Genomic DNA, 27,785 nt, shown 5'->3' with positions numbered 1-27,785 from the left:
TAATTCCACAGTTATGTTTATTAAAACAAATGTACAATCCATTTATAGACACAATGACACAATGACAGTACTTTTCTAGAAAGGCAACATTTGGCTTAATGCTTAAAGCCAACATGGTCATGTAAATGTGATGGAGAAATTCGTGGTTTTCTGTGACATTATCACAATATTCATACCTGACACTTTGCAACTTTGGCATCAAAAAAGACAGCTAATTTCTTGTCTCGTACCATTTATAATCATATATTGTACTGTAGTGAGAACCATTTGAATTATTAAATATAAGGCTTTAAAAGTATAAGGAAATGAATAAATATGTCATTTGGGGAAGTTTTTTCTTAAGCCTTTCAAAATAGATGTATAAATAGAACTGTTACAAAGGAGAGACAAACCACTTAAAGAATCCTGAATAGAAAAAAAATCAGTAATGGCAAAAAAAAAAAATAGGTATTTGGCACATTCCTGCCCAAAAAATCCAATCATCTGCTTTATAAGAGCTGAGCCGATTAACATCAAGCCAATTTGTGCAAGTGCACAATTGAGAGTCAGGAAAGTTTGCTTAAAGGTTAACCTTTGGAGAAAAAATGAATAAATGTGGTTATAGGGCAGTTACCAAAGTTTTTAATTGTTAAAAATTGACTGTATATATGCAATGATTCTATACATGCAATTTTTAAGTCCCACTGTCAGTGTCTTCACTGTCCCTTTGAAGTTGCTGTTATGGCCGTCTCCCCATCAGTTTAATTTGGGGGCTGGTCTTGTTTACAGAAAATAACTGCTGGGGGAGGTTACTTGGCTACCAAGTAGTAACACTTGCCTATATGGAATTACACCACACAGTGCGGTGGTTCAATTCTCTGGTCCTGAGCAAATGTAACAAAATGAATATATAATTATGAGTAGTTTCATAGTCATTTTTATCAGTGTCATGAAAGGCATATAAAGAGTATCTTATATAATGTGGTATATAGTGTTTGAATGTTAACAATGGCTTCCTGCTTTAGCAGAGATATTCAGACCGGGAACTGTCACTCTTATAAGTCATTTGGGAGTCTATACTGGACCTGGAACACAGGAGCATTCGCTCTGACTCGTTAGTTGGTCTCCTTGCCCAAAGCTCAGTTGGGTGAGAGTTCAGATTTCTTTGTTTCATTGAAATTGTCTCAAACTTGACATAGCTCTCCTTTTCAAGCTCCTCTTCCTCCAATCCAGTGTTGCGTCCCTTGCAGTAAAGAGCGAGAATCTTGTAGAGCAGCAGGATAATAAGAGGCAAAACTAAAGCGCAGGCAATGCAGCTTATGATGATGAAAAATTGGTTTTGGCCACCATCCTCTGCATTGTCCAGTGTGTAGAAGTCAATGCAAGGATCTTTTCCAGCAGCAGTACCTTTTGCTACAAGGCAAACTGAGTACCTCATCCCAGATGACAGTCCATCAAGGAGTATTTTTCCACTGCCAGCATTAGTCTCCACTGTCCTTTTAGTGTCATCCTCACCATAGGGTGAATATACAACTGTAAGCGGGGTATCATTCGGTAAACCATCTGCAGTCCAGAGCAACACCGCACTGTCAGCTGTTTCCTCAACAATCTTTAAATCCTTGACAGATTTGGATGCATCACTTTTCTTGCTTTTTTCATCTGCTGCGAGTTTTCTCCCAGTACCTCCTTGCTTATTTTTTGTTTGCTTAACTGTGTCTTTTTGTAGACTATTGCTAGGGGTCGTTTTTAGCTTTCTAGAGACAGCAGTTGTTGATGCTCTTGGGAGGACCGTCGACATTAGTGAGTCAGGAATACCCGTTGGTGGAATTATTGTTGTGCCCAAGCTGGTTGGTCCAGTGCCGATGCCAGGTCTTAGTGGGATGATCGTGGTGCCAATGGTACCAGCAATTGTGAGAGAAATAGTGGCTTCTGCACTGCCGGCAACATTCTTAGCTTTGCAACTGTAGTTGCCCGCATCTTTGTACAATATTCCATGCAAGCTCATGATGGACCACCTTATGCCATCTCCAGGTGACTCCTGGACTGTAGAGTGGAACAAAAACAGAATTTTCCATAACATTTTTAATATTTTAGTTCTGCCACTGCACTCTATAAAGCTTGGAATAGAAGTTCTCGAACAGGTATAAATACCTCAAACCTTAAAAAATCGGATTAATTATGCTTTCTTAGATGCTAGAACTGTATAAAGCTTTAATATTATACCTGTATTGTTGACTGGTGAGCCATCTGATTTAGCCCAGTAAAGTGTAGGTGTTGGAAGACCTGTAGCATCACATCGCAGGAGAACATTACTGCCCAAAGGAGATGTGATCTTGGTTGCAGATGTCATCACTGATGGTTTTACACAGTTTTCAAGTTCAGCATGCTGAAAAAGAACACCTGCGAGATTCTCTGGTCCAACGCAGCTCAAGAATAGATCCATCAAAACCACTGGTGTCTCAGCCATTTTGGAAATCTCAATCAGCTTGGAGATTTTACAGTCACAGAACCATGGATTATCCTGGAGGCCTTAAGATAACAAGAGAAAAGGAAAAAAAAAATGAAATAAAGATGATTTTTGTCAGTCATAATAGTTATACTGAGATGGCATTCTGGTAGTGAAAGGGCAAAACACAATGAAGTCACATTGATGAGAAGGCATCCACATTCAGCTCTCGCAGTACTTTGCTGGTTTTGAGAGCTGCGGTGAATATGATGGTATAGAGATATGTAAGGAAAAGGTTTAAGTAGGATGCACAGTAATATCTAAATCCAAATATATGACTAATGAAATCAGATCAACAAAATTGCCTAATGATATACTTTAAATTAAGCTAATCCCACTACAATTAGAGGCATTGACCCTATTCTTCAACCTATTCTGAGCTTATACTTTTCGTTCCCCTTTTTGGCTTTAAAATTGATAATTTAGGCATAATAATTTAGCTCAAGGGCTGCAGAAGGAAGTTTTTCATGAGTAAGTAATGAGGTTTACATTACAACTCACTGTAAACACCTGGTGCACACAAGTAAGCACATGTACCAGTGCATACTAAGCCAATTAAATGGATTAGTTTGTTTTAACAGTGACAAAGTACCTAAGCTGTGCCTGGCCTTCCTCCATTTTTTGGCAGCGCACTTTTTCCATTCGCTGTGCGCTTGTGCGTTAGCACAAATATCAAGCGATCGCTAAAAGCACTGTTTATAAGTCAGGTTTAAAGGAATTGTAACAAACGTTTGTGTGAGTTTTTGCAAATTTAGCGCAAACTGAAAATCAAGTTGTCGATTAAAAATTTGTTATTAGCCCACTGAAATTCTGAAAGTCTGCATTAGTTGGCATTTAATTCAAAATAATAAAGTGCTGTTCTACACTGAACTTTGTATTCAGCATGAACCTTAAACTTCAGTTAAGCCTTGTCTGAACTGTGTCTTAACCTGAACATCCACATTAAAGCTAAGGCTCAGTCTCGGGGGGGGGGGGGGTTCAAGAGGACACATGGTTGTGTCTTAATCACAGTTAAAACAAGGGCACAGCAGTGGGGTGTACTTATGACTTATGACCCAGACAACACAGGTCTAAACTCGTTCCTGAATAGTGAGCTGCAGCTCTGCTAATGGCAGGGAAATAGCCCATAAACACATTAAGTGGTTTGGCTTTGGTCCATCGTTAACAATGTGAAATCGCAGTATCACAGGTTATACCACAAGTAAGGCTGTTTTTTTTTCCCCCATATATACCATTATAGGTATAGTTTTCTTTCGTTTTTCTTTCTTCCTTTCTTTCTTGACACATTTATTTGTATTATGTTAACTATTCTCTAGTTATTCAGGGCAATAAATGATGCATATTAAGTGTAAGCTCTGCCACTGCTTAGAATAAGCTCATTTGACTTTTTCCTGGCAGACACTACTAGTCAGTAAGAACAAAACTAGCTAGATTAACAGGTGATAGAATGAAGGTCCTGGGGTAAACACAAATGACCCCAAAAGTGTCCTTTAAGATCAAAACAGAACAGTTTATCCTTACCTAATACTACTTTCTGGGAGGCATCAGAAGATACAGGAAGACCATTAAAGGGTGGCCATATATCCATGAGTTCAGAGGGCAGGGTAGTTAATTTGTTGCTAGATAGATCCAAGTAGCTAATGTTGCGCAGATAGGGGATCGCATCAGCGGGAACATTATTAATTCTGTTGTTGTGAAGATCCAGTGTCTTCAGCATTGGCATCTCTTTGAGGGATTCCCACGGAAACATGGAGATCATATTCCCATCCAGTCTCAGCTCATGGAGCACTTTTAGGTTGTAGAAACTTCCAGTATCCACTGAGGTTATGGAATTATAGGTAATCCAGAGGTACCGTAGATCCACCAAGTAGTAAAAAGCTTCTGTCGGGACTTTACGTACTGCAGTTTTCTCAATACGAAGTTTAATCGTGTCCACAGGGACATTGACAGGAATATCAGACATGTCTGGGTCATTGCAGAGCACAGATCTGAAAATCAAACATAAAGTCATCGTGAACTTATTGTTTTTCCTGCTAATACCTGTTTAACCAAGATTAATACAGTTACCCAGTTTAATTGAGAAAGCAGATATTTTCATCAGCATTTTAAGGAAATACTGATCAAATAGTAACATTGGTATCCATCCCTTCATTTGTTCATCCACACATCAGTTCCACCAATCCACACTCATAATCATAATGTATGATGCTTTTTCAGACATAACTGTATTCTACCTAAAGAAGACTTCACAAATCACTACGTCAAATCTAATCATCGTCATAAGTAGTGAGAGGAAATCTTGAAGTCAATTACAGTCGTGGATGAACAGACTGTGACATATTAAAGGAAAAACCTTAACTCTTGATCTCTACAGTGAAGGGATCGTGTGGCTGTGCTGTCTTGCGCAAGTCATTTTGCTTGCATGGGTTGGGGCCACTTGTCCCCTTAGAGGGAAGGGTCATGGCAAATCAGTACATGGTTGTCTCTGAGTACAGCCTTCATCCTACGATCTGTCCTATGAGCTTGTCCTCTCTGTTAGATGACAATGCTCCCGTCTGTAACACTTGGGGAAAAAAACGTGTGAATCGTACACCGTTTGGCCTTTCCACTCATCAATTCTTGACCCAACTGAACAAATTGTCAACACGTACATGAGAAAATGTCTTCTACAGGAGTTTGCAGGACTTATATAATCAGTGGCAAGGTGCGTTTAAATTGTGTGGGCAGTATGTGGAGGCCTAACATCAAGTTTTTCCTTTAATTTCTCTCTTCAGTTTGTCAGTCATCTGTATACACAAGAAGATTGTTTCATAATTAGCAATGAAATTATCAAAAGGAAAAAAAAGTATAGCATTACTAAAGCACTACTGTTACATGGTCATTTTTTTTAAAACTAACAACTATTATCACACATTCAAGCTCTCTCTGCTGGTTGTAGCTGCATCCTTGAAAATGGGTTCAGTACTAATGGGACTAATTATCCTGGGAGTAATTAGGTCTTTCTCAGGTAGCCCTTTAAATAGCTTGGTACTGTGCCAGGTAACATACATTATACAATTACCTGCACATATTGCACTGTGGTGAAGTTAGATCATCTATATACTGCAGTTAAACAATAGGCAATTAAATGCTTGAAAAACAGTTGCTTTTCTTAAATTCCTATATTTACCATGCTCCGGCTCTGTGTTTTAATTGCTACACATCTAATTAGGGTTGTTTTCTTTGGTTTTCACATACACCATAGATAAGCATGTAGATGATCTCCCATAAATTAATAACTTTCTGTTAATAAGGCTGTTTGAATGCTACTCATTTACACATTCAAATTGATCATGATTATTTCTGATTGTTTTTTTTTTTTTTTATTGTTTTTTTTCTTTGCACTGAGGTGCACGGAGGCCTGCACACGGCTGAATGAAGTTTTTACAAGTAAAAAGTACTATCCATTCATGTGATGACCTAATTAGGCACGCTCATAGCCTACATAACTCTATAAATTGAAAAATTGTGCCGAGTACAGTTTGCATGATCACAATAATACAGCTTACCTGGTTCCTGTTCCATCGGTGCGTCCATGAAAGACACAGGTACACTGGGATGGACAGAAGGGATGAGCCATAGTGATGCAGCACAGGAATGCATGCAGACACAGAAGTCGTCGCATGATGTCACTGAATGCACCCAAAATGCTCACATCGAGGAGATATCAGGAAAAAAGACATTCGGATGCCTTGAGAGACAGAAGAATTATTCTTCCCGGTCCACAAAAACAAACAGAGACAAATTAAAAGAGCTTTAAAAGTTCATAAGAGGCAGCAGTGCATAAGCTGAGGATCCAATACAGGTGACCTGTCAGATTGACTGGGGGGATGGGAAGGGAGGTGAAGGATTAGTGAAGGATTTCTTAGGCTTCACAGGGTCACGCAAACTAACCAGTTCTGGAAAGGTGTCTCCTCACGTGAATCAGCCTCCCTTTGTTAATCTATTTATTTAGTTTTTTTTTTCTTCTTTCTGTCTCTCATTTTCTTGTTGTTAATAACACTGTGTATATAGCTTTGAGCAGATCCGCTGAGTCATATTCTCACCTTAGGCAGTTTGGTTTGGCCCTTTAATGTCAGCCTGCATCTAAGATAAGACTGTGGATATGTTTATAAAAGCTGATGCAAACCCATCTTACTGAGGAGATTCCTCAAATATTAATGTATCGTTTAGCTTGAGGCCATATTTTAGAGTGAGGGAATTCTGTCTGGCACCAGGGTGTAAAATGTAATCTTGGATATGATTTATTACCTGACTGGGAGGATCAGTGGCTTTAGGTAGGGGCCAAATTCAACCTGTCTGCTGATGATGGGTCCAAAGTAGTGCCAACCTTCATATTTTCTGACAGTATTTCCTAGTTGTCTGTTATCCAAGGGTTGCTTTTAATGTTAATGCATGTCCTTGTAATAGATGCAGTTTTCTGCCAGTCATTATGCTGATACAGTACTGTGCATTTCTTTATATTTTACTAAGAAAATGGGAAATATTTAGCAGTTTATTGAAATGTGCAAACATACATGGAAATGCAGTATATAAGGCAAAAACTGAGTTTGCAAAGTTCTAATAAGCTTGAAAGTCAATATTTGGAATGACTACTTTTATTCTTGAGCACAGTCTGGACTCTCTGAGGCAGCTTTCCTGTAATTTCTTTAAGCAGGCTTCAGGAATAGTTCTCCTGGCTTCTTGAAGGACATCCAAAGCTCTACTTTGGATGTTGCCTGACTTTTGTTCATTTCTCTGGCACGATGATCCCACACTGCTTCGGTAAAGCTGGAGAGACCAATCCAGTGGCTGATAGGATTCCACTGTGTGTGTCTGTGTGTGTTGTTTGTGTCCAAGTATGCTTTTACTCCATTGGCAGTGGGTTTGGGATGATTGTCACACTGATAAATGAAAGCCTCGTCAATCAGACACTTTCCACGTGGTATTGCACGGTGGGTTAAAATCTGACAGTATTTTTCTGCATTCATAATTCCATAAATTTTTACTATTCTACCTCTCTCCTAATCTCCGTACATACTGACAATGATTCAAGTTTTGATTCATCACTTCATAAGAGCTATCTCTTATTGATTTTCAGTCCAGTTCTTGTGTAATTTGGCATACCCTGGCCTTTTCTCCCTGTTTCCCTTCATTTAAAATAGCTTCTTGACAGCCACTATTCCACTGAGAGCTTTTCTCGTGAGGCTTCAGTGAATAGTAGCTGGATCGACTGAAGAGCCAGATATGTCTCTCAGATCTTGTGTCAGGTCTCTGCTGGATTTCTTCCAGTTTCTTAAGGACATGACTTTCACATGCTGTTCATCTTCTGTAGTTTTTTTTGTCACATTTTCCCAGATTTCTTTTTTTTTTTTTTAAGGACACGCTGCACACCATGCAACGATGTGCCAAGTTTTTGGCTAAAAGCTGTTCAGGAATCACTTTGATGGTTCAAAAATAATTTCAAACTCTGACAATGGTCAGGTACAAGGTCTGGGCTAAAAATGTTGCTCCTTGGTAGCAAAATATAAAGAAATGAGGGGTGACTCAAGGCACTTGCACAGTACTGTATAGATAACAGGGTGCAGTTTCCCGCAGGTGTAACACTTTAAATCTAAAACGGCCTTTAAATGACAAGAGATTCTGTGAATGTGAACTTCCTCAGGTTTTGAACAGTCCACAATCTTGATGTCATAACCTAAGACAGTCCCTCAGTTATGTGACAGATGCAAAAGAAAGTAGTAATAATGATTAAAATAAATAGGTTTTATTATTATTGTCATCTTAATAGTTAATCTAAGTTGTCCTTCAGTTTTTATTTGGGTTGATGAAGAAAAGGCGACATCTAGTGGTATGATCTGGTCGTTGAGCTTATTTTTTTCTTGCCTTCGTTATTTTCCTTTCCTCTTTGATAATATTAGTCCATCTTTTTATAATATAATCCTCCCGGCCATATTTTCAGACACACTGAAAAGTTAATAGAGTTAAAATTTTTAGCTCATATTGTAATTCTTTCAAATCCCGCACTACTACCAGCAGGACTGTTCACATTAAAACAAACTGCACACAAGAAACGGCCGGTATTTATTAACAAGTACACAAGTGAATTTTAATTATGCAAGCAAATTTGATCATACAGGTCAAATAAGCCACTTCAAGCTGTTGGCACATGAATGTACAAAACAGAGTAGTTTTAAAGCCTGCTACTAAGCATCCGTAGTGAAAGTACAAAAGACTACTACGAGGAGAAAGCTGAAAGCATTTTTTTTTTTTTTTCAGATCATTACAGAGTATGCAATGTTGGTACAAGTATTAGCTTTAAGACATGGTTTTAAACCTCATCACAAACTAAATAGACACAACTCAAAGACTACAGTCTCTAATATCAGGAGCATAACGCAGTAAGCGTGGGAGGTTTAGTACTGCACATGTAAACAAAAGGTTTATCCAGCAAGACAGTCATTAGTGTAAAAAATAAAGAGGTGAAATAAAGTAACGTATGAGTCAATAAGACTATACTGATGCATTGTCCATGCCACGAAAAACATCTAAATTCACAGTCTTTACTAACAGTACAGTTATCCAACTTTGAGTTGAACATCAATGCGCTTACATCTAGAGAGAGAGCACAGAAATGGTCAAAGAAGTGCATGAAACTAGCTTTGAGAAATACTGACAGAAAACAAAAAAAAAAAATCGCCAGGCAATGAACTGACAGGCCACCTCTGTAGTCGTATGGCATCGGGATGTATAGGCAACACAGCTACTGTCATGAACAAAATTACTGTGACACACACTTTTCTCACATCTGATAATTCCACCGAGGAGTGCCGCTACACAGACAACTTTTTGGCCTTCTTTTCAGTTTGGAGCTGATAGATGCAGATAGGACTGATTTCTTCTTACTCTCACAGGACATGTCTTTAAATGTCAGTGCTTAACATATAGGTATACTTTGATATATCAGTATATACAGTGCAGAGTACTGCGAAACAGGAGATTAGTATTTATAAAGTTCAACTTTAGAAATTAAAAAAGGGAATATGAAAACATGTTTGCGTGTGCATTTGTGCGAGTCCGAAAATATATCTAAATGGCAAATATTATCATAAAATAACCCACAATTTATCTTCAATTCACTAATCCTATCTATCAAAGTCAGCGTTTCCTGTTTAACAGGCTTGGCACATCTAGCGAATATTGTTTTACTCTGATTTGGTATTTTATTTTTGCGTTGTCGTGCTATATTTTTTTTTTTTTAAAACTATGCTTCACATAGAAAAACAGATTAAATTGCTTTCATGTGAAAGTGGATTTAATCCCTGGGAATACTGGTGTGGCAAAGGCTTACGATGCTTCATAGTTGTATTGTGAGATTTAAAATATTTTTCAAAACTAACCACCCACTCACATACAGTACATAGTTCTGAACATGAAATCTCCAGACACACACGACATGAGAAATGTGCTTGAAAACCTTTTTTGAAGCCCCCGTTGACCACCCTCAGGAAATCAGCATAAAATAAATTATCCATGAGAGCAAAATGACACTTTGTATCAAATAAAGTTTAAGACAAATAAAGCACTTATACGCTACTTAATTAAAAATAAGAGAAACTTAAAAAAAAAAAAAGCAGAAATACTACTGCTACTTCTGATTCTAGATACTACACTAAAAACTACTGTCAGCACTAAACAACTCGTATTCAACTTTTTCAATAATATAACTGCCATAATGATAACACCATCCATGAGAGAGGTAAAGGGGCTTTTTTTTTTTTTTCATCTGAAATGCTGTGTGACTGGGGAGTTTTGTGTGACGTTCCCTCCCCCCCCAGACCACATTTGTCATATGACGCACCAGTGACATCAGCAGTGCCAAGGGCCCTAGGCGCCATCCGCCCCCCCTCGGGAGGGGATGGTAGAGAGAGACAGATAGAAAGCAAGAAGAGAGAGAGAGTGAGAGAGGCCGGAGTGGCAGGGCCAGGCCTCATGCTGGTTTTTATGTGTAAGCGTTTAGGCGCTCCTTGGAGCGAGTGGAGTGGATGTCGTGAAGCTCCTGCTCCTCCTTTGACTTGATGTCCTCATACTTCTGCATCCGGCAGGCATCCTTCACGTAGGCCCAGTTGGCAGACAGCACCATCAAGTAGTGGATCTGTAAGGAAATGTGAAACCGCTGCCATTTAATGAGTGCAGCACGCTGCGAGTCGCACAAGGTTATTTCATAATGTAGTCCTTATTATTGATTCCTTAGCTTTATTCATTTTTAATGCTGTGTAGCTGGGATACGCTCCACACCCCCTGCGGCCCTGCATCGGCCAAGCAAACCTTTAAATTAAGGACTACATTTGTCCAGCAGGTGGCAGCATAATTCTAACTGTAGTATTGGACTAGTGTCACCATAGCAGCAGTGGTTATAATGACTGTATTGTGCTTCAGTGACTGAGGTTATAACACAGCTATTCTTTTCACAGGGACTGGCAATTTCATCGCTGCATCTGCTCTGCAGATATGCAGGATGACTTTGATTCAAATACATAAATTATTATTATTAATTATTATAGGTCTCGCCCTATAATAAGCGGAAGAAAATGGATGGATGGATTGTTATTGTTATTTATTATTATAGGTCTCGTGCTTTGACAGCTGGGATAGGCTCAAGCCCACCTGTGACCCTGACAAGGATAAGTGGAAGAGAATGATGTATGTATTATTATTATTATAATTATTATTACTGCTGTTATTCTGTTTCTTTCTTCGGCTCACTCGTTAAGTCCGTATAGTTTTTTTTAGATTAATTGTTTGCTTCAATATCAGGAAGCTCCTGCGCTTCTGTTCTGTGATTAATCTCTCCACCGTCAGCTGGGAAAAAAACATCAATTGTGATGCGAGGAAAACGAGTCATGCCACAATTTGCACCATCATCTCAACTCGCAAACACTTTCTGTTTCTCAGAAAATGGCTCCTTGCAAATTGCTGATTACTGAGTGATGTTTGCAACAATCTCCGAGCCTTTCTTCCCCCTGTTTCCATGACAACGGCATGACATGCCTGGCGCCTCTGAAAGAGGGAGGGAGACAAACACTGTCTTTTTTTTTTTTTTTTTTTTTTTTTTTACTGCGCCAAAATGCCTTCTCTCCTATCTACAGCTATTCTCTCACAGGCAAGTATAACCGAACTACAGCATTCCTCCATTATCCAGAACGTGCCACTGCAGAGTGTTTGCTGTAACAGCAAAGCTTGACCTGATCTTCATGAATAAAATTACATGCTGCAAATAAATTATTAAATAAAACTTGAACCAGTATATATATATCATTGGGGGTGTCAGCATCTAAAGTGCTTAAATTTAAATTTAAAGGTTTTTTTGGTGTCTTTTCAGCATGTTTTTGTTGGCTTATTGGTGGCTCACCATGGCAATAACAGCAGCTCCTGCTCCAGCAAGGGCACAGATGAACAGGTGGAACGTCATGTCCAGCTGTATGAAAAACAAACCACAGCACACATTAATCTGCAGGGGTTACTTGACAGCTCTGGCAATCAATCTACTCTTTCCTGTGTCCATAAATTCACAGAGAATTCTTCTGTATCTTCATGCTCTGTGACACATTTAAATGGCTATTAATTAATGATTTGTCTCATGTTTCAAACCCATTTGCCAATTCATTTTAAGGCCTTACAAAATGAAACATCATTAGACATTGTTTGATACTCAAAAGTTACGTTACCTCGTTAGATTCGCACATCCTGTTGAATTTGTCAGTGCCAACGCAGATAGTTTTGGCCTCAGCAATTGGCACAATACCTGAAATTAGTCGGTATATTTATATTTATAAATGACAGTGCTCTGGAACAATCAGCAGACAGAGGCAATCACAGTGTGGCTGTTCTCTGACTTCTCACATCAACGAGGTATTTTCACCCAGAAAACTGATGCTCACTGGATAATTTCTTTTTTTTTTTTTTTTTTTTTTGGACCATTTTCTGAAATTGTTGTACAGGAAAATCCCAGCATAGCAGCAGTTTCTGAAATACTTATACCAGCCTCATTTTGATGCTCAGTTTGAACTTCATCAGGTCATCTTCACCATATCTACATGCCTAAATGCACTGAGCTGCTGCCATGTGATTGGCTGATTAGATATTTGCATCAGCTAGCTTAATGTCATAGTGATGGCACATGTCTGAATCAGTGGCTGTCAGTGGCTAATGGACTGAAAGAGGTTATTAAAAAATAATGCACCAAGCATACATGAAGGACCTTCATCTTAGCTTAACATAAGATTTGAGTTGCAAATAAAGGCGTTCTTTTTATTCTATTTTATTCTACATACAACTCAGTCATGTGAGGTCTTGTCAGGACACTAACACAGGAGTGAAGAGCTGGGGAACATCCATCCTTACCATACTGGCGTGGGTCAAGGCATAGGCTGGCTCCCGGCAGGACAGTAGAATTTAGGCAAATATTCCAGATGTTGAAATATATGAAGACTGGGATGGAGGTAAATGCAGTCACTCCGAGCCAAGCCAGCATGAAGATGTATGTCAGCATGATGAACTGACAGAAGGAAACAGTACAGAGGGAAGTGGATTATTTTAATGGAGCCATATTTATCTGATACAGTTTTACTAGTAGGTTCACAGCTTTGGTCCAGACATTTTGATGACAACAAGATGAATAAATCCAATTTCCTTCATCTCCATCTAAATTTAGATTAGATTTTGCTATTATAATTAATATTTTTTTATTGCCCAAATTATTTTTATAGGATTGCTGCGTGCTCTGTTATACAGTGTATCACAAAAGTGAGTACACCCCTCACATGTCTGCAGATATTTAAGTATACCTTTTAATGGGACAGCACTGACAAAATGACATGTTGACACAATGTAAAGTAGTCTGTGTGCAGCTTATATAACAGTCTTCATGTAGAGCAACAATTCATCTTTTAAGATCCTCAGAAAGTTCTTTGCCACGAGTGTGAGAGCTGTACTACAAAATTGAACACACCTGTTCCCTATGCACACCTGAGACCTTGTAACACTAACGAGTCACATGACATTTTCGAGGGGAAATGACAAGCAGTGCTCAATTTGGACATTTACGGGTGTAGTCTCTTAGGGGTGTACTCACTTTTGTTGCTGCTGGTTTAGACATTAATAACTGTATATTGAGTTATTTTGAGGGAAGAATAAATTTACACTGTTATATAAGCTGCACACAGTCTAATTTTCATTGTGTCAAAGTGTCATTTTGTCAGTGTTGTTCCATAAAAAGATATACTTAAATATCTGCAGAAATGTGAGGGTTGTACTCACTTTTGTGATACACTGTATGTTCTGGATGAGTGCTCATATTTTCCTTTTTTTTGTTGTTGTTATAGTATTATGATAGGAATACCTAAATACACCCAATACTGAATACAAAGAAACTTTACAGTGTGCTTTGCTTGATGATGACGATGGGATCAGAATTCCTCTATGCAGACAGGTTTGTTTAGGAGCGGTGCATGAGGAATCTAAAATTTTGATGTATTTATTATGGAAATACTAGATATGAAACAGAAGAGATGAGCACACATGTGAGCAGCACCAAAAAAATCCAGCGCAGTTTATAAGAGCTTTTGTAGAGGGAAAAATAAGCACACCAATAGCAGACAGTCAGGTCATCAAACTTCTAAAGGCTCCACTGAAGCTGACCTTTTTCAGGCCTTTGAAAATAGTGAAACCTCATGAAATAGAGGGGGCAGCTCAAAATAAATCTATTACATGAGCTGGTAAGAGCGTGAGTAGTGTCACATTGACCACAAAGAAAAAAATGTGAGCTACTGAAACCTACTCAGCCTTCAAGGGAAACTCCCTGGGACCTTGCATTTACCAGGTGATTCTTGAAGAGAGTGGAGGCTTATATAGAGTAGAAGATACGGTCTATTTTAAAGTTATTGTGAATAAAATAGCGGCCCTACCCAAGCGCTGACACAGCGTCCGCAGGTGGTGATCTTGAAGTCCCCGTACAGGTCTTTAATAGCACCACTCGTGAAGAATCCCTCCACCATTAGCAGGATGCCATAGACGAAGAAAGCTGACGCAATGCCGTAAATCACATACTTAATAATGTCAATCCTGGAGAAGGAACAGAGAAGCACAGAAAAACAATCCATAACAACCAGAAGTTGCCCTTTGTTCTTAAGATGTTGTCAATTGTTAAGGGAACATATTCATACAAAAATACCCACACAGGAAGATGATACTTCATTACTTTTGCCTCATTAACATAAGTAATAAATATGACACAGTGTCTTAAATCAGCTATGTTTGGGGAGCTTGTGCGTGGATCTTTGGGATGTGTCAAAGTGCATATATTGAGTTTGTGTATTTTAAACCGTGGAACTATGCAAATTATTTTTTCTTGCTAATCAACAGTTAGAGCCAGTTGGAACCTTTTGTTACCCACATTGTAAAGACATCCAGTGCATCCATGGGGCTCCTCACCACCTCAAAGTAGTCCTGGAGGATGGTGACAGTGCCAGTCAGGGCTTCGTGCCCACAGCCACAGAACAGGGCCACACCAGCATACAGCAAGATGGTGGCTATGAGGGATGGGTATGGAATCCCGCCCAGGCATTTGATGCAGCATTCGAGACATCCTAAACACAGAAAGAGATCCGCCAACAAAGACCATTAAACTTCTCAGAGAAAGGGGAAAAAAAAAAAAAACCAGTAGGTAGTCTTTTAGCACCCAGTGACACACAGTAACAGAGAAATCTGCTGCATTTGCTGAATTAAAAAAAAAATTATTCATAAAAACATTACCGCTGTGCAAATGCATGTGCGTAGTACACTGTACTTCCATTTACTTCTTTGAGATTTTCCAGCATTCAAATGAGCTGGGAGGCAGTTATGGATGTAATACCACAAGCTAAGCTGGACTGCAGTACTCTTCTCCCTTATGTATGAGCAGCATAAAAAACAAACAAACAAAAAAAAAAACACACACTTTATTCGTTCTGTCAGTTCTTCAACCCTACGGATGATGCTGACATTTTATTCAGCAGTAAAAACTCAGCCAGAGTTTCACATAGTGAGCGTGACCTTTAACCCCCCCAATTTCTCAGCTTCCTGTCCCGGGGGGCTCTTCAGGTGACGAATCGCTGCTCAGCTCCATCTTCAGTCTCCCATCATACAAATTCCACAAAAGGAAGCAGAGTCTGTAAATACTCATGTGCGTTAGATTGTCTCTATGAATTGCTTTGATTTATGAGTCTCCATCTTCTGTTTGTATGTGTGTGTACGTGTGTGTGTGTGTGTGTGTGTGTGTGTGTGTGTGTGTGTGTGTGTGTGTGTGTGTGTGTTGGGCTACTGAGTCAGTCACTTCCAAGTAACTACAACAGAGGCGCAGAGGTATTTCCTGTGCAAGCAAAAAACGAATCCAGTGTTACAGCGTTTTGCCAGATGTTAACCACACAGATGCATTTTTCACAAAGCCAGATCCTTCAGAAACAGCTGGACACGTATTAAAATTGGAGAGCTGCATCCTAAAAATCCAGAATGCTTGAAGTCCAAGTCGGCATACGTGTGTGATAGGTAAATGTAACACCGTATTCATAAAACACAACATTACACTTCATCAGATGCGAGATGATCGTGGCCCATAATTAAATTCATCTGCACTGGCTTTGCTGTGATTGGTCAGAGAAGATGCTGTGACTCTACAGTCAGTTTTTATTGTCAGGTGCAGAGATGACAACATTTCAGGATGCTTCAGCACCTCAGCACAAAGGATGTCTAGTCATCTTCACTTTTGTTTCATAGCAGGAGTCAGAGCAATATTCCTCCTCCTCAGCTCTCTTCTTCTGACTCTGATCCAGACATGAGTGGAATACCAAGTAGCTGGTCCGCCCGCTGGGCTGTACCGAGCACTCAAATGCTTGGTGCAGTTACAGCCTTCACCCAGGCTCGCTTAGATTATCTACATCCTTACTGATGTAATCCACTGCTAGACTGTAGAATGTCTATTCTGCTTCTGTGCTATATTTATAACATTTTTATTTCTAGAGAAAGATTTATAAAGGATGAATGCTGTATCCTAAAAAAAAAAAAAAAAAAAACCTGTGCAGCTTTTTATATTTCCAATACAAACAACTCAGCTATGCCTGTTAATTGGCTTCTGATTATAGTCTCTTTATAAGTAGACAGTTTGAAATATGCACAAAGTACGCTCAGATCAAAGGTTTAAAGATGAGGTGCGCATATACATTTCCTTCTAAAGCCTACCTTTGTCTTAGAGAAAAAGATTATAGTATGTATTATATGTCAAACTGGAGATCCCCCCCATTGAATAGAGTTGGGTGACTGCAGTATTATTTGTCTGCACCATGGCTCTATCATCACTGCTTTGGTATTTCTCCAACATTCCCACTGACAAACCCGGGAAGAGACATCTGATTCAGGGAACAATTCACCTTTAGTGCCGTTTGGTAAATATCAAGTACTTACAGTGCCACCTGACATCCACTCCTAGGTGGTTTCACTCTAATTCGCACCTTAGTTCATGTGACTCTGAGAACCTGCAGTAGGTTTAAACGGCCTTGACTGCCTGTCCAGCAGTAAAACAGATGCTGCTGAAATTCTGCACAGATTAGGCCATTTATAGGAAGCTTTGGGGGCTGCTCCCATAGATGAGGCATCAGTTTAGTTAATTTCTATAAATCACTTCCAAGTGTGAACATGGATCAAGTGTAGAGAGTAGTTTTTAGCCAAAATGCAGTATCTGTTGAAGTCTGCATCCTAATGCAGTTATGACAAACAGAAAGTTTTCACAGGATTTTATGCAGTCCTGTAAAAAAAAACTATGTAACACCCCACGATTCAGTAGCTTGTAGAACCACCTATTGTCTATTCTCAGCTCTTGAGGTCCCACCACAACATTTCTATCAGGTTAAGATCTGGACTTTGATTGGGTTGATGATGCAGCACTTTGATTTATTTATTTTTTTTTCTTTTTCAACCATTCTGTTGTATATTTGCTGGTGTGCATCAGATCACTGTCCTGTTGCATGATCCAGTTTTTACTCATGGCCTTGCATCTGACTAGAATGCTTTGGTATACAGAGGAGCTCATGATCAACTCAGTAACTCCAAGATCTTCAGGTCCTGTGGCTGCAAAACAAGCCCAAATCATCGTTCCTCCAAGGTGTTTGTGCTGTTTGTTTTTTGCCAAATGTGACATTGTGCATTATGGCCAAACATCTCCACTTTGTTCAGTACATTCAGTACTGATGGGATACAAATTATTGCAGTGTTCTCCCTTCCAAACAAGCCATGTTTGCTCAGTAGCGAGTGGCAGCACCTGACTCCTACTTTCCCTCTTGATTCCTATGGAAGCAGTAATGGTGTGTTTAGTTTTTCACAGGACTGCATAGAGTCATGTGAAAACTTTTGTTTTGAACATGAGTGGCTGCTGAGACTACGATCGTCATCCTGGGTCTAGGACCCATCATTTTCTGTTCTGGACTTTGAAGTTCTCTTTTTTTATATATATATATTATTATTATTCCTAGAGTTTTGGTCCTTTAGTTTTGCTCCCAGGTTCTGTTTATATTATCCTCTCTGAGTGTTCCTGCCTCCCTTGTGTTTCTGTCTCCATGTCACCCGTGTCGATCTTCTCTCTCTGTCCTGTTCCCGGCCTGTTTGGTTCTTCCGATAATTATTCCCGTTTCTGTTCCCATTCAGTCCTGGTCTCATCTCTGTGCTTAGTTCTTGGTGCCTCCACGTTTAGCCTGTCTCTTCTCTGTGTTGTTTATCTTCTTCTATGTCAAGTTCTCACGTCTTAGTCCTGGTCTCTGTGTTTGCTGTTTCCTGTTTTACTTTGGCAGCCCTTTATTTGCATCGTGTGTTTTGGTATTCAGTTTTGCTTCCCCGTGTCTCGTTAGTGTCATTCAGTTCATCTGATCTCCCCGACTGTTTCCACTCTTGCCTCGTTACCGCCTGCGTGTGTATTATCTGTGTTTCCTTCATATCTTTGTCGTGTCGTCGTCAGTGGTTTCCCCTCTCTGTGTCTCCTAGCTCTGTATTTTCCCACATGGTTTCCTTGTTACAGTGTTTCTGGCACCTGTCCAACCCAGTGTAGCTGCAGTATATTATTTCTTGTGTGATTCTGCAATAAAGCAACGTCTAAGTTCCAGTCCTGCAGAGCAGTGCCAGGGCTCTGAGATTAAAATGCAGTCTTCACAGCAAAACAGTTGAGGTGGGCTCAGCTGTTGCTGATACATTCAGACAGCAGACAAGGTGCTTCACTGAACCACCAAATACATGCAAGCACACAGTCCAAATAACTCTGCAGTGTGATGTCTGGAAGGCCTTAAAATCATGGATCTGCGAGCTAAACTGGACTTCCTAGATGGCTTCAGATTCACTCATTCACATCCCAAGGTCCTTAAACAAAATGCCCTCACCAATGTAGCGAGTTTTGTTCTTTGCTTGAATACCCTCTACAAATCTTTCTGTCACCACTTCTTACCCAAGACTCATTATCTTGAGTTGCCTTATCACTTCAGGAAGCAGGCACTGACAGGATGTATTGATGCAGCTATAATTACTGACAAGAGGAGAGTGAGAGGGAGAGAGGCCAGAAGCATTTACCCTCTACGCTCTTGGTCATCATTTATGAGCCAGGGTAAGAATCAGCTGTTGAGTCAACTGAAGTACTCGCCACAAATACATGGATTTACAGTGTTCTCAGTTAAAGTCCCCTGAAATAAAATTTTTTCTCTTGCATTGTGAGCAAACTGTTAAACTCATGCAGCCACCTCTGGTGCTGTAACTGTGTAGGAGAGAGAGGGACAAGCGGTAACATCAGTGACTTAAGTCCAAATCATGTGACGGGTGGCGATTTATTGCTCATCTGTTGAGCAACAAACAGAATTGGCTGTCGGTGCATGTTGTTACATTTTATTGTAAATGTAACTGCAGAGTGCAACATGCTAATAATCATTGTCTATATGTGACTTGACTTAAAGGGAGAGTTGTTTCCATGGAAACAGTTAAAGATGACGTTAGAAGGCTGGATGGCAGCATTAGTGAGTGGATGTAACACCAATGTTTTATTGATTGTCTGCTCTTAATTTTGTGGATCGGAAAACTCGTCACAGCCAGTAAACAGAGGTGTGTTAGTAAAGGACCAGATTCAGTGGCAAAGCTAAATGTAGGTTAAAATGTCTACAGTCTAATAAGGCTTCCATCCCAGTCTGAGGGGAAAAATAATTGTCCTTGTGAGTATTAGCTTAGCTGCATTTTTTTTTTTTAAGACTAGTAATAAACAATTAGTTGGAATTTGTTTCCATCATTAAACAAAACTTCATCTTGATACCAGCGTGCTGTCATTTGCTCTCTGTAGACTCTCATTGATCCTAAATGAATTTGAGACTGAGTGCGTGAAAAATGGCAAACGGTGGTGCATTCGTTTCTAAGAGTTAGCGGATGCTTGATCAATAATTTAGAAGTGGCACAGTGCAGCAGCGCACAAGCCTCCCACATTCATTTTTCATGCTTTCTGCTTAGCCCCTCATCACCTGTGATAAAAATAAAAGGCGCCCTGATTTAGGGGTCATGAGTGCTTGAATGCCTGCGTCAATTTGACAGGGACTGTCAAGTTGGGAAGTGTGGTGCAAGCAGGCAGATTTAAAACAGACTAGAGCTGCAGTGACAAAGACCGTCTGTGTGCTGCTCCGTGATTGAATAAGTGACATGTTTTTGTTTTACTGTTTTATGATATGGAAGATACCCCCAACATTATAGGTAAGCTTAAAAAGTCTTCAGAATATCTTTCACTCAGAATAACCTATTTTCATGTTTATGACCAGCGTATTTTCCAATCAGTGAAAAGCATTTAAGGGTTTTCTTCCCACTGAGTGATGATTAAATACATTTCACTGGCACAAATGGAAGCTCTGGAGACACCAGGATTAATGCTATTCAGTTTTGAACAAAGAGGTAGATTTTAGAAGATGGTAGGGTTTTAAATATTTTATTTTCCACAGAACAAAGCCTCATTTAAAAAAAAAAAAAAAAGGGAGGGGGAGAAAGTGAACCCCATGAGAGCCCAAACACTGTGGTCCAATCAACAGAAGGCGTCTCCCTAATACAAAGAGAAAGGATGACCCCCCTCCTGAGGCCTCTCCCACCTCCCACTTCTCCTCCATCTGTCAGTGCCATAGCTGACAAGCAAAAGGGACACACACACACCCACACACACACACCCACACCCACACACAGATTCTCTCTGACCCAGTCAACTTTCACATGAGGGATGAGATGAGGTTATCCTTAAATAGCGCTCAGAGCAAAATGACATCAGTGCGGGGTTAAGTTATGGAGTATTTTTAGGGTGATGATGAATTGGATATTGGTTTTATTTTATATAGTTTTATTATTCAGCCATTTCCACGTTACTAAAGTTGTTTGGTTTGTCCATAGCTTTCTGTTACACTCCTATTACACTGGAAGCATAGGCATAAGCATAATTTCTCAGACTTACATTAATGGAAAAATATGGTTGTCCGCTAGTCTGCTGAAGCCGCACTGACTGATACCTAATCATGTATTTATGGCATAATAATCAATAGCAATTAGATTTCCACAATCATATTCTTCTAATATTAGTGCTTTCTGATATTAAAGCCAATGCAGTTTTATGGACTGCTCCTTGTTTAGTGCTTTTCTAGTTTGAGGACACAATTTTTAATTTAATTTATTTTTTAGTGATCCTTCCATAATGGTTCTCTCTTTAAGGGGACTTCCTATTATTTAACTTTTTTCCCCCCCTTTTGTAACAAATATTTCTCAATCAAAACAGTTCCATAGCCAGCAAAATATCAGTCATGGACGATTGGACAGCTTCCAAATACATGCTTTCAAAGATGATTTTGGCTGGTTTATGTTGGTTCATTCCTAATTAAAATGGATTTCTTCCTTTTTGAAGTCATACAGGGACATTAGGCTTTGCTTTTGATGGAGTTTTAGCCTCTGAGAAAATAAATAGCGTGCAGCATTAGAGTATTAAATTAACAGAATTCATTAAAGGCGATGGCAGAAACGAGAAAGATAATCTAATTTTATGTCTGCGCGTTCATTTCCGACACAAGATATTCAATAAGAGAGATCCTTTTTTTGCGCATGCAGTTAGCGCTTATTAGGAGTTTTGTGTGAGGATGGGATGGTAGCGAGCCTGGACACACAGAGAGAGAGAGGAGAGAGATCTCAGTGGGGGGATGGTGCGTCTGTGTCAGCCTGAGTGTAATGGGCGTGCATGCGTCTCGTTGCTTTCGTTGTTCCTTTACTGCACCCCACCCCACCCCACCCCCCCATAGTGAGCAGGTTTTTTTTTTTTTTTTTTCGGCTCCTGCGTGCCCCATCTCCTCTGCGCATGTTTAATCAACCAGCATGGTTGCCACGACAACCACAGAGCAAAATCTGAGAATAGACCGGGTACTTGAGAGCCGTGACCCACTTACTGTATGTCAACAAATTCAGTGGGACAATAGTGAATGAGACACAATACACATATAACCCCCCTCAGGGCTAAAAGGTTGTTGCACACCAGGCCTGAAAGCTCAGCCACTGATTTCCTCTCTTCCTTTTTCACAGAGAGATGGAAGGCTCTAAACATGACTGCGTGACTGTGGAGCAGAGGACACGTCTTTTGCCTGTACCGAGTTCGCTCCGGGAACTGGGGGCAAAAGTCAAAAAAACTCAGCAAAAGAAACACGGGGTGTTTCTTTTGCTGAGTTACCTGCATGCATTTTAACCATGCGGGTCATTTGATTTCACAGGATGAAATGAGGTTAAATCTCTTGATTGCCAACATTATAAGCAGGGAATGTGCCTTTTGTCTGTGCCAGGTTCACTCCAGGAGCTGAGGGTAAATGTCAAAAACTCAAGAAAAGCAACAAGGGATGTTTGACTTTCAGTTTATGCGTTTTAACCGTGCAGGTAATTCCATTTCACAGGGTGAATTGAGTTTACATCTCTTGATTGCCAACATTATGAGCAGCCAAAGCCAAAGAATGTGGGGATTAGAAGCACAGCGTCCAAATAATAGACCATAATAAGAGCCTGTCTTCATAACAGTCTACATAGTTGCATTTCATGTTTTACTTCATAACAGTTTCCAGACTCACACTTCTCTGAATAACCTACAGATTTATTGAGCTACATTTAAATTGCGTAACCTGTCTTTGTGACCTGTGACCCGCACTCAAAACACAAAGTATATAATGTGCAAACTTAATGTTAGAGCACAGCCTACAAGCCACAATCATGCTGAGTGACGACAGCATATTATTATTTTAAGATATCATCACTGCAGTAAGCTAGTGTTTATCATCAATCTCAATGCATGTAATTTTAAGCACCTGTTAACCTGCACTTAAATATCTATACCATTGAGTCATTCCTCAAAGAACAAGACAAGACACCTTATAATAAGAGTTCTTCAGCAAACCCTGCAACTATCAGAAGAACAATTGGTGGAACTCTCTTGACTGCTTCTGGGCCGGGGCAGGTCTCAAAACAATGAGGGGCAGTATATGGGAGCTCTTAGACAAGCTGCTATTTATAAATGAAGGCATATAGTCATGAAAGCACTACAAGTAAATAATATCTTCTAAATAATTAATTGTATATCCTATTTAATAAAAACAAATGTGGTTCTATGTATTGGAAACCACCAGTCTGACCGCAGCAGCTGTATTCAAAGCAGCGTGCCTTTAACCTAATGCAGATTTGACATTTATTATGTGAGCCGTAAACTCAAAGTGCATGAAACCTGGTGAACCGTTAAGAAAATACGACACGATTCCAAAGCGAAAGTCTTACCATTGTGTACTGCAGTCGCACCATGTTGTTTGATAGAAACTCATGAGACTGTAGACTGACAAAAATCAATGACATGCTCAGCATGGAACCATGTGCTGATCAAACAGAAGGACAAGCGCCGCCTTGCAGAGCAGATTCTTGGCTCAGGAAACGCTAACAGGTGTGCCTTTGTCGGTTTTTCCATTCAGCAACAGTTACTGTAGCACTTTAAGTGTAAATTACCTGCAGAACGATGTTTGGTTTATTTATCAACAGTATTACCCACCATATGCTCGTTTGCAGAACTTTTAGCATACTTAGCCATATGGTTGTATTAGCTGAAACCTGCTTTTTCAGCAGAAGGGCGTTGGACTGCTCCCTGTTGCTGATGGCCACTTTGGTACATAGAGTGCACTCGTACATTTGGCTAGCAGCTGAAGTGAACAGTGCCCACCTGGTGCATCTGACTCATAATCTGAGATTTGCAAGCTCAGAAGAGGAAGACAGAAGGGCATTAGGATGCTGCGAGTGCACGCAGTGACACCTGCACTCCTTCAACCTGGAAGTACCAATTTATTATCCTGTTTTTTTGTCTGTGTGAGATTGTGAGTTTCTGCTTTGATCCTTAGCCTAAAAATGAGCCTTTTCTTACAGATGATAACAGATTTTTCCAGAAAGATAGGCATGAAATCAAAGTGATGCAGAAGAAAAGTTAACCGCCTGGCTTTAATGTTTATCTCACATCGTCAGAGCAGTCGTTGCAATCATCTCTTGTCTTCAACAACTATAGAGCAGCTGTCAAGTCAGTCATTTGATATAAGACACAGTACATTAGGTGAGCAGGTTTGCTAACTCTGCAAATGACACAGTTTCATACTTGAGCAACTAATAAATCTCCAGAAACATTATGTTAGAAAGTGAAGATAAACTTGACTTCATGTTGTGACTGCACAGATTTTCCATTCAAAGGGAACATGTATGTTATAACCTTCCAAACACAATCTTATAGTACCAGAGTGTCTTTTCTTGTGGCATTTGTTTTGATGTATAACAATAGCCTATGATTTCAGAAAAGGGGTGTGTGTTTCAAAATAGTGCCACTCAAGATCCCAGGCGGTGCTGGATTTGTTTCAGTGCATAAATTTCTATAATTTTGACTGCACAGGGACTTCAGAGCAGTGGCTCAAATTTACCATTGCAAGGCTGCAACATAGAAATCATTCCAACAACCAAACTGTCTGACAGTCGGCTGGAGAAGCTGCACAATTTTACTGGATCTGGGGGCCGGTTCCCCCAGTTCTCAGTGTTGCCTCATGGTGGTGGCCGGGGCAGAGGAAATCTTCAGTAGGGTGCGAGGACTACAAACAAATGTTAGCCATTTGGCTCTTCTGTTAATTCTGCTATCTAATGGTCACTTTCCAAGAGCTTCAGCCATCAATTTACTGTATAAAATAAAAATTCAATCTCTAAGACACACTTTTTCCCTTCTTGCTCTCTTGCTGGTCGTGACAAATGCATGCCCCTCCCTGAGCCTGGTTCTGACAGAGGTTTCTTCCTGTTAAAAGGGACTTTTTCCTTCCTACTGTCGCCAACTTCTTGCTCATAGGGGGGTCATCTGATTAACGGGGTGGCTGTAGCTCAGGAGGTAGAGCAGGTCACCTTTTGATCAGAAGGTCAGCGGTTCGATTCCTGGCTGCTCCGGGTTGCATGCAAAAGTGTCCTTGGGTAAGGTACTGAACCCCAAGTTGCTCTCTGATCCAAGCGTTGGAGTATGAATGTGTGTGTGTGAATGTTAGACAATAAAAGCACTTAGCTTAGTTACTCATGGAAGTGCTTGTGTGAATGGGGTAAATGTAAACGTGTTGTGTAAGCGCTTAGAGTGCTCAGACAGAGCAGAAAAGCGTTATATAAGAACTAGTCCATTTACCATTCTCTATTATTGTAGGGTATACAATATAAAGTGCCCAGAGGTGACTATTGTTGGGATTTGGTGCCATATATATAAAACTGAGTTTAACAGCAGACAATGATTTGACTGACTACTTGCTTTGTATGTCAACTTCAAACAATATCTCTGCAACACAGTATGCAGACATCAGCATAACATCACAGTTATTTCCTCACATCCATCCATTTTCTTAAGGACTTGTGTTTCTTTGGGTGACAGGTGGGCTGGAGGTGCCATAGGGGTGAGGTTGGGTGCACCCAGAAGAGGCCACTGGGTCATTTGGATCATCATTTCAGTTTTTCCAAATAGTTTTTAAACTAAGTTTTGCATGTTGTAGTTTTAGGAGTTGTTAAAAGTATACTTACTGCACTGTAGCTTTTAGCTGGCCTCAATCCACCTTTATTTCCCACATGTTTTTAATAGAATAGAATAGAATACCTTTATTGTCATTATACAGAATGCACAATGAGACTGTATCTATTGCATTAAGTACAGATTTGAAATCTCATTTGTGATGATCAGGCACAAAAGCTGTGACATGATGTTGCACAAAAATAACATCAAAAGCATATAAGACGTCACTGTGAGAAATCATATTTCTGCTCGTGTTGACACATGGGCGGTGATTCATAAAAGCACCCCAGTGGCAAAAGAAAGTGTGAGTAGCAGGTTACACATGTCAAAACGGAGGATCTGCTTGTGTGCAAACCTCTGCTCTAAACATGTTGGGAACAGTCACTCTGGTTTTGATAAGTTTTTATTCCAAAAAAAAAAAGAACCAGTGATTCAAATCTTTGTCTTGCAGAGCTTGCTTTATATAAGTAAATGCTAAATAATTACATCAGCATTCTGCCCAAATTATTGGACATGGCAGCCACAACTTACATGACTGCATCATTGAGCTGTCATACAAAAAAGACCAAAATCTATAGGTTTTCCAGCACTACTACACTGCTTAGTCAAGCAGTTTGATTAAGCTTACTATACTCTCCACAGCCTCTCGTTTTCCTTTTTCACTCTCTGCTGCAGTCATTTCTTATGCTTCATTTCTGACTCTCCCTGTGTACCTCTTCTTCTCTCTCTTCCTCCCACATTCTTAGACACAGCAAACTATTCCTGTGCTTCTGAAATGTCATCAACAGGAGTGGGTGAAGAGGGAGTAGATAATGACTTTGCCAGCACCATGGCAACTGTTTCAGCCTGGAAGTGGTGCTAGGTTGCAGGGAAGAGCGACAGGAGGGAACACAAACATACGCCGGGCACATGAAGTAAATCTGAGATGGAGGGAGGCAGAAACAAAAGGGGTTTTCTACATCACAGCCCCTTCCACTTTCCCTTTAGTATTGTGTCATTCTTTAATAAAAATAGCTTTATTCAATGCACTGATAAGAACATAAACTTCCTTACTTTATACTCTCCCAACCATGTACTGAATATTCATGCAGACTAAAAAGAGGTGGGTGTGTGAAGTATAAATAGCAGTTCAGCTCTGCACAAAGCAAACACTGCCCCTCCTAAATGAATGAAACACTAAAAACTGCTCCTGCACATTGAATATCGCAAAGCACTGCTACAACATACAGCATCAAGGGCAGAACCTGAAAGCTGCTGCTTTAAACACTGTAGCAGTTCAGTTTGGTTCCCTGCTTTTTGTGTTTCTCTCTCTGTCATCACGACGAACATGAAAGCTACATCAAACAAACAAAGGCAGTCCAGCCCTTGCTGTTGCAGTTCACACCCCTGTGACTGCCCACACGGCACACACAGACGTGCACTTTTCAGCAGAGTGCTGATACTCGGTGGACAAAGGAATTACCACAAACAGATGCTCTTTTATTCAGAGAGGGTACTGCAGTTGTGTCTGCAAAGACACCGCTCACACTAACAAAAAACATACATGTCAACTGAATCAGTCTGAACATGCAAGAAATACTTTCTTACCTTTCTGGGTCTGCCCTTCATCCATGTCTTCTTCCATTGTGCTGATTCTTCTTTTTAGAGTAAGAGATTTTAGAGATTGGTAAATAAAATGTCCTGTGCAGGTTTAAAATCTTATTTATTTAAGGAGTAATCCACGCATCAATTCCTTTTTCTTTCTCTCTTCTCACTTTTTCTCTCTTTCTCTGAAAGCTTAAACTGGCTGTCAGGTGTGGTTTCTGTCAAGTGACTGGGCAATGCAAAGGATCACTTAGTCTTTGTGGTACTGTCCATTGCGAACTGCTGTGGCAAGTGCAGAAAGCCTCCTTGGTCCCTGGTGGAGGAGGAGGAGGAGGAGGAGGAGGAGGAGGAGAGGAGTAGCGGGGCTGGCTTGAGCTGAGGGTGGTCTCTGTGGTTTGAAGGAAAGCGCATGTGTGACAAAGAAACATGCATTTCAAAAAGGGAGGTGTGTGGAAAATGTTGAATTAAAATACTAAAAAGCAGCAACGGGGAAGAAACTAAGCCGGAATCAAGACCTTTTCACTGTGTCATGTAAACAGCTGT

General features: G+C 40.0%; 2 protein-coding genes across 2 annotated transcripts; both read right to left on the bottom strand.

Moving 5' to 3' along the window:
* Positions 1–6,348, bottom strand: lrit3a (info leucine-rich repeat, immunoglobulin-like and transmembrane domains 3a). The gene is made up of 4 exons (XM_030738767.1): positions 6,034–6,348; positions 4,007–4,473; positions 2,203–2,508; positions 1–2,022 (listed from the first exon to the last, which is right to left on the bottom strand). The coding sequence occupies exons 1-4, from the start codon at positions 6,147–6,149 to the stop codon at positions 1,001–1,003; spliced, it is 1,911 nt and encodes a 636-aa protein (XP_030594627.1). The 5' UTR covers positions 6,150–6,348; the 3' UTR covers positions 1–1,000.
* Positions 6,349–8,586: 2,238 nt separating this feature from the next.
* On the bottom strand, positions 8,587–27,569 carry gpm6aa (glycoprotein M6Aa). Its single transcript, XM_030738773.1, has 7 exons — positions 27,246–27,569; positions 14,958–15,150; positions 14,470–14,626; positions 12,908–13,061; positions 12,232–12,308; positions 11,916–11,981; positions 8,587–10,658 (listed from the first exon to the last, which is right to left on the bottom strand). The coding sequence occupies exons 1-7, from the start codon at positions 27,280–27,282 to the stop codon at positions 10,506–10,508; spliced, it is 837 nt and encodes a 278-aa protein (XP_030594633.1). The 5' UTR covers positions 27,283–27,569; the 3' UTR covers positions 8,587–10,505.
* Between the last annotated feature and the right edge of the window lie 216 nt (positions 27,570–27,785).

This window comes from Archocentrus centrarchus, chromosome 10, assembly GCF_007364275.1.
Source record: "Archocentrus centrarchus isolate MPI-CPG fArcCen1 chromosome 10, fArcCen1, whole genome shotgun sequence".
NCBI classification, from domain to species: Eukaryota; Metazoa; Chordata; class Actinopteri; order Cichliformes; family Cichlidae; genus Archocentrus; species Archocentrus centrarchus.
The sequence above is the reverse complement of the archived record's forward strand: the minus strand, read 5'-3'. Positions and strand labels throughout refer to the sequence as shown.

Coding starts and splice junctions, on each gene's coding strand:
- gpm6aa (XM_030738773.1), bottom strand. CDS start 27,282: ATGGAAGAAGACATGGATGAAGGGCAGACCCAGAAAG. Junction 12,309..12,907: donor CCTTGACCCACGCCAGTATG/GTAAGGATGGAT, acceptor GACTAATTTCAG/GTATTGTGCCAATTGCTGAG. Junction 11,982..12,231: donor GGATGTGCGAATCTAACGAG/GTAACGTAACTT, acceptor TTTTTCATACAG/CTGGACATGACGTTCCACCT.
- lrit3a (XM_030738767.1), bottom strand. CDS start 6,149: ATGCGACGACTTCTGTGTCTGCATGCATTCCTGTGCTGCATCACTATG. Junction 2,509..4,006: donor CTCCCAGAAAGTAGTATTAG/GTAAGGATAAAC, acceptor TGTTATCTTAAG/GCCTCCAGGATAATCCATGG. Junction 2,023..2,202: donor CTCACCAGTCAACAATACAG/GTATAATATTAA, acceptor TCCACTCTACAG/TCCAGGAGTCACCTGGAGAT.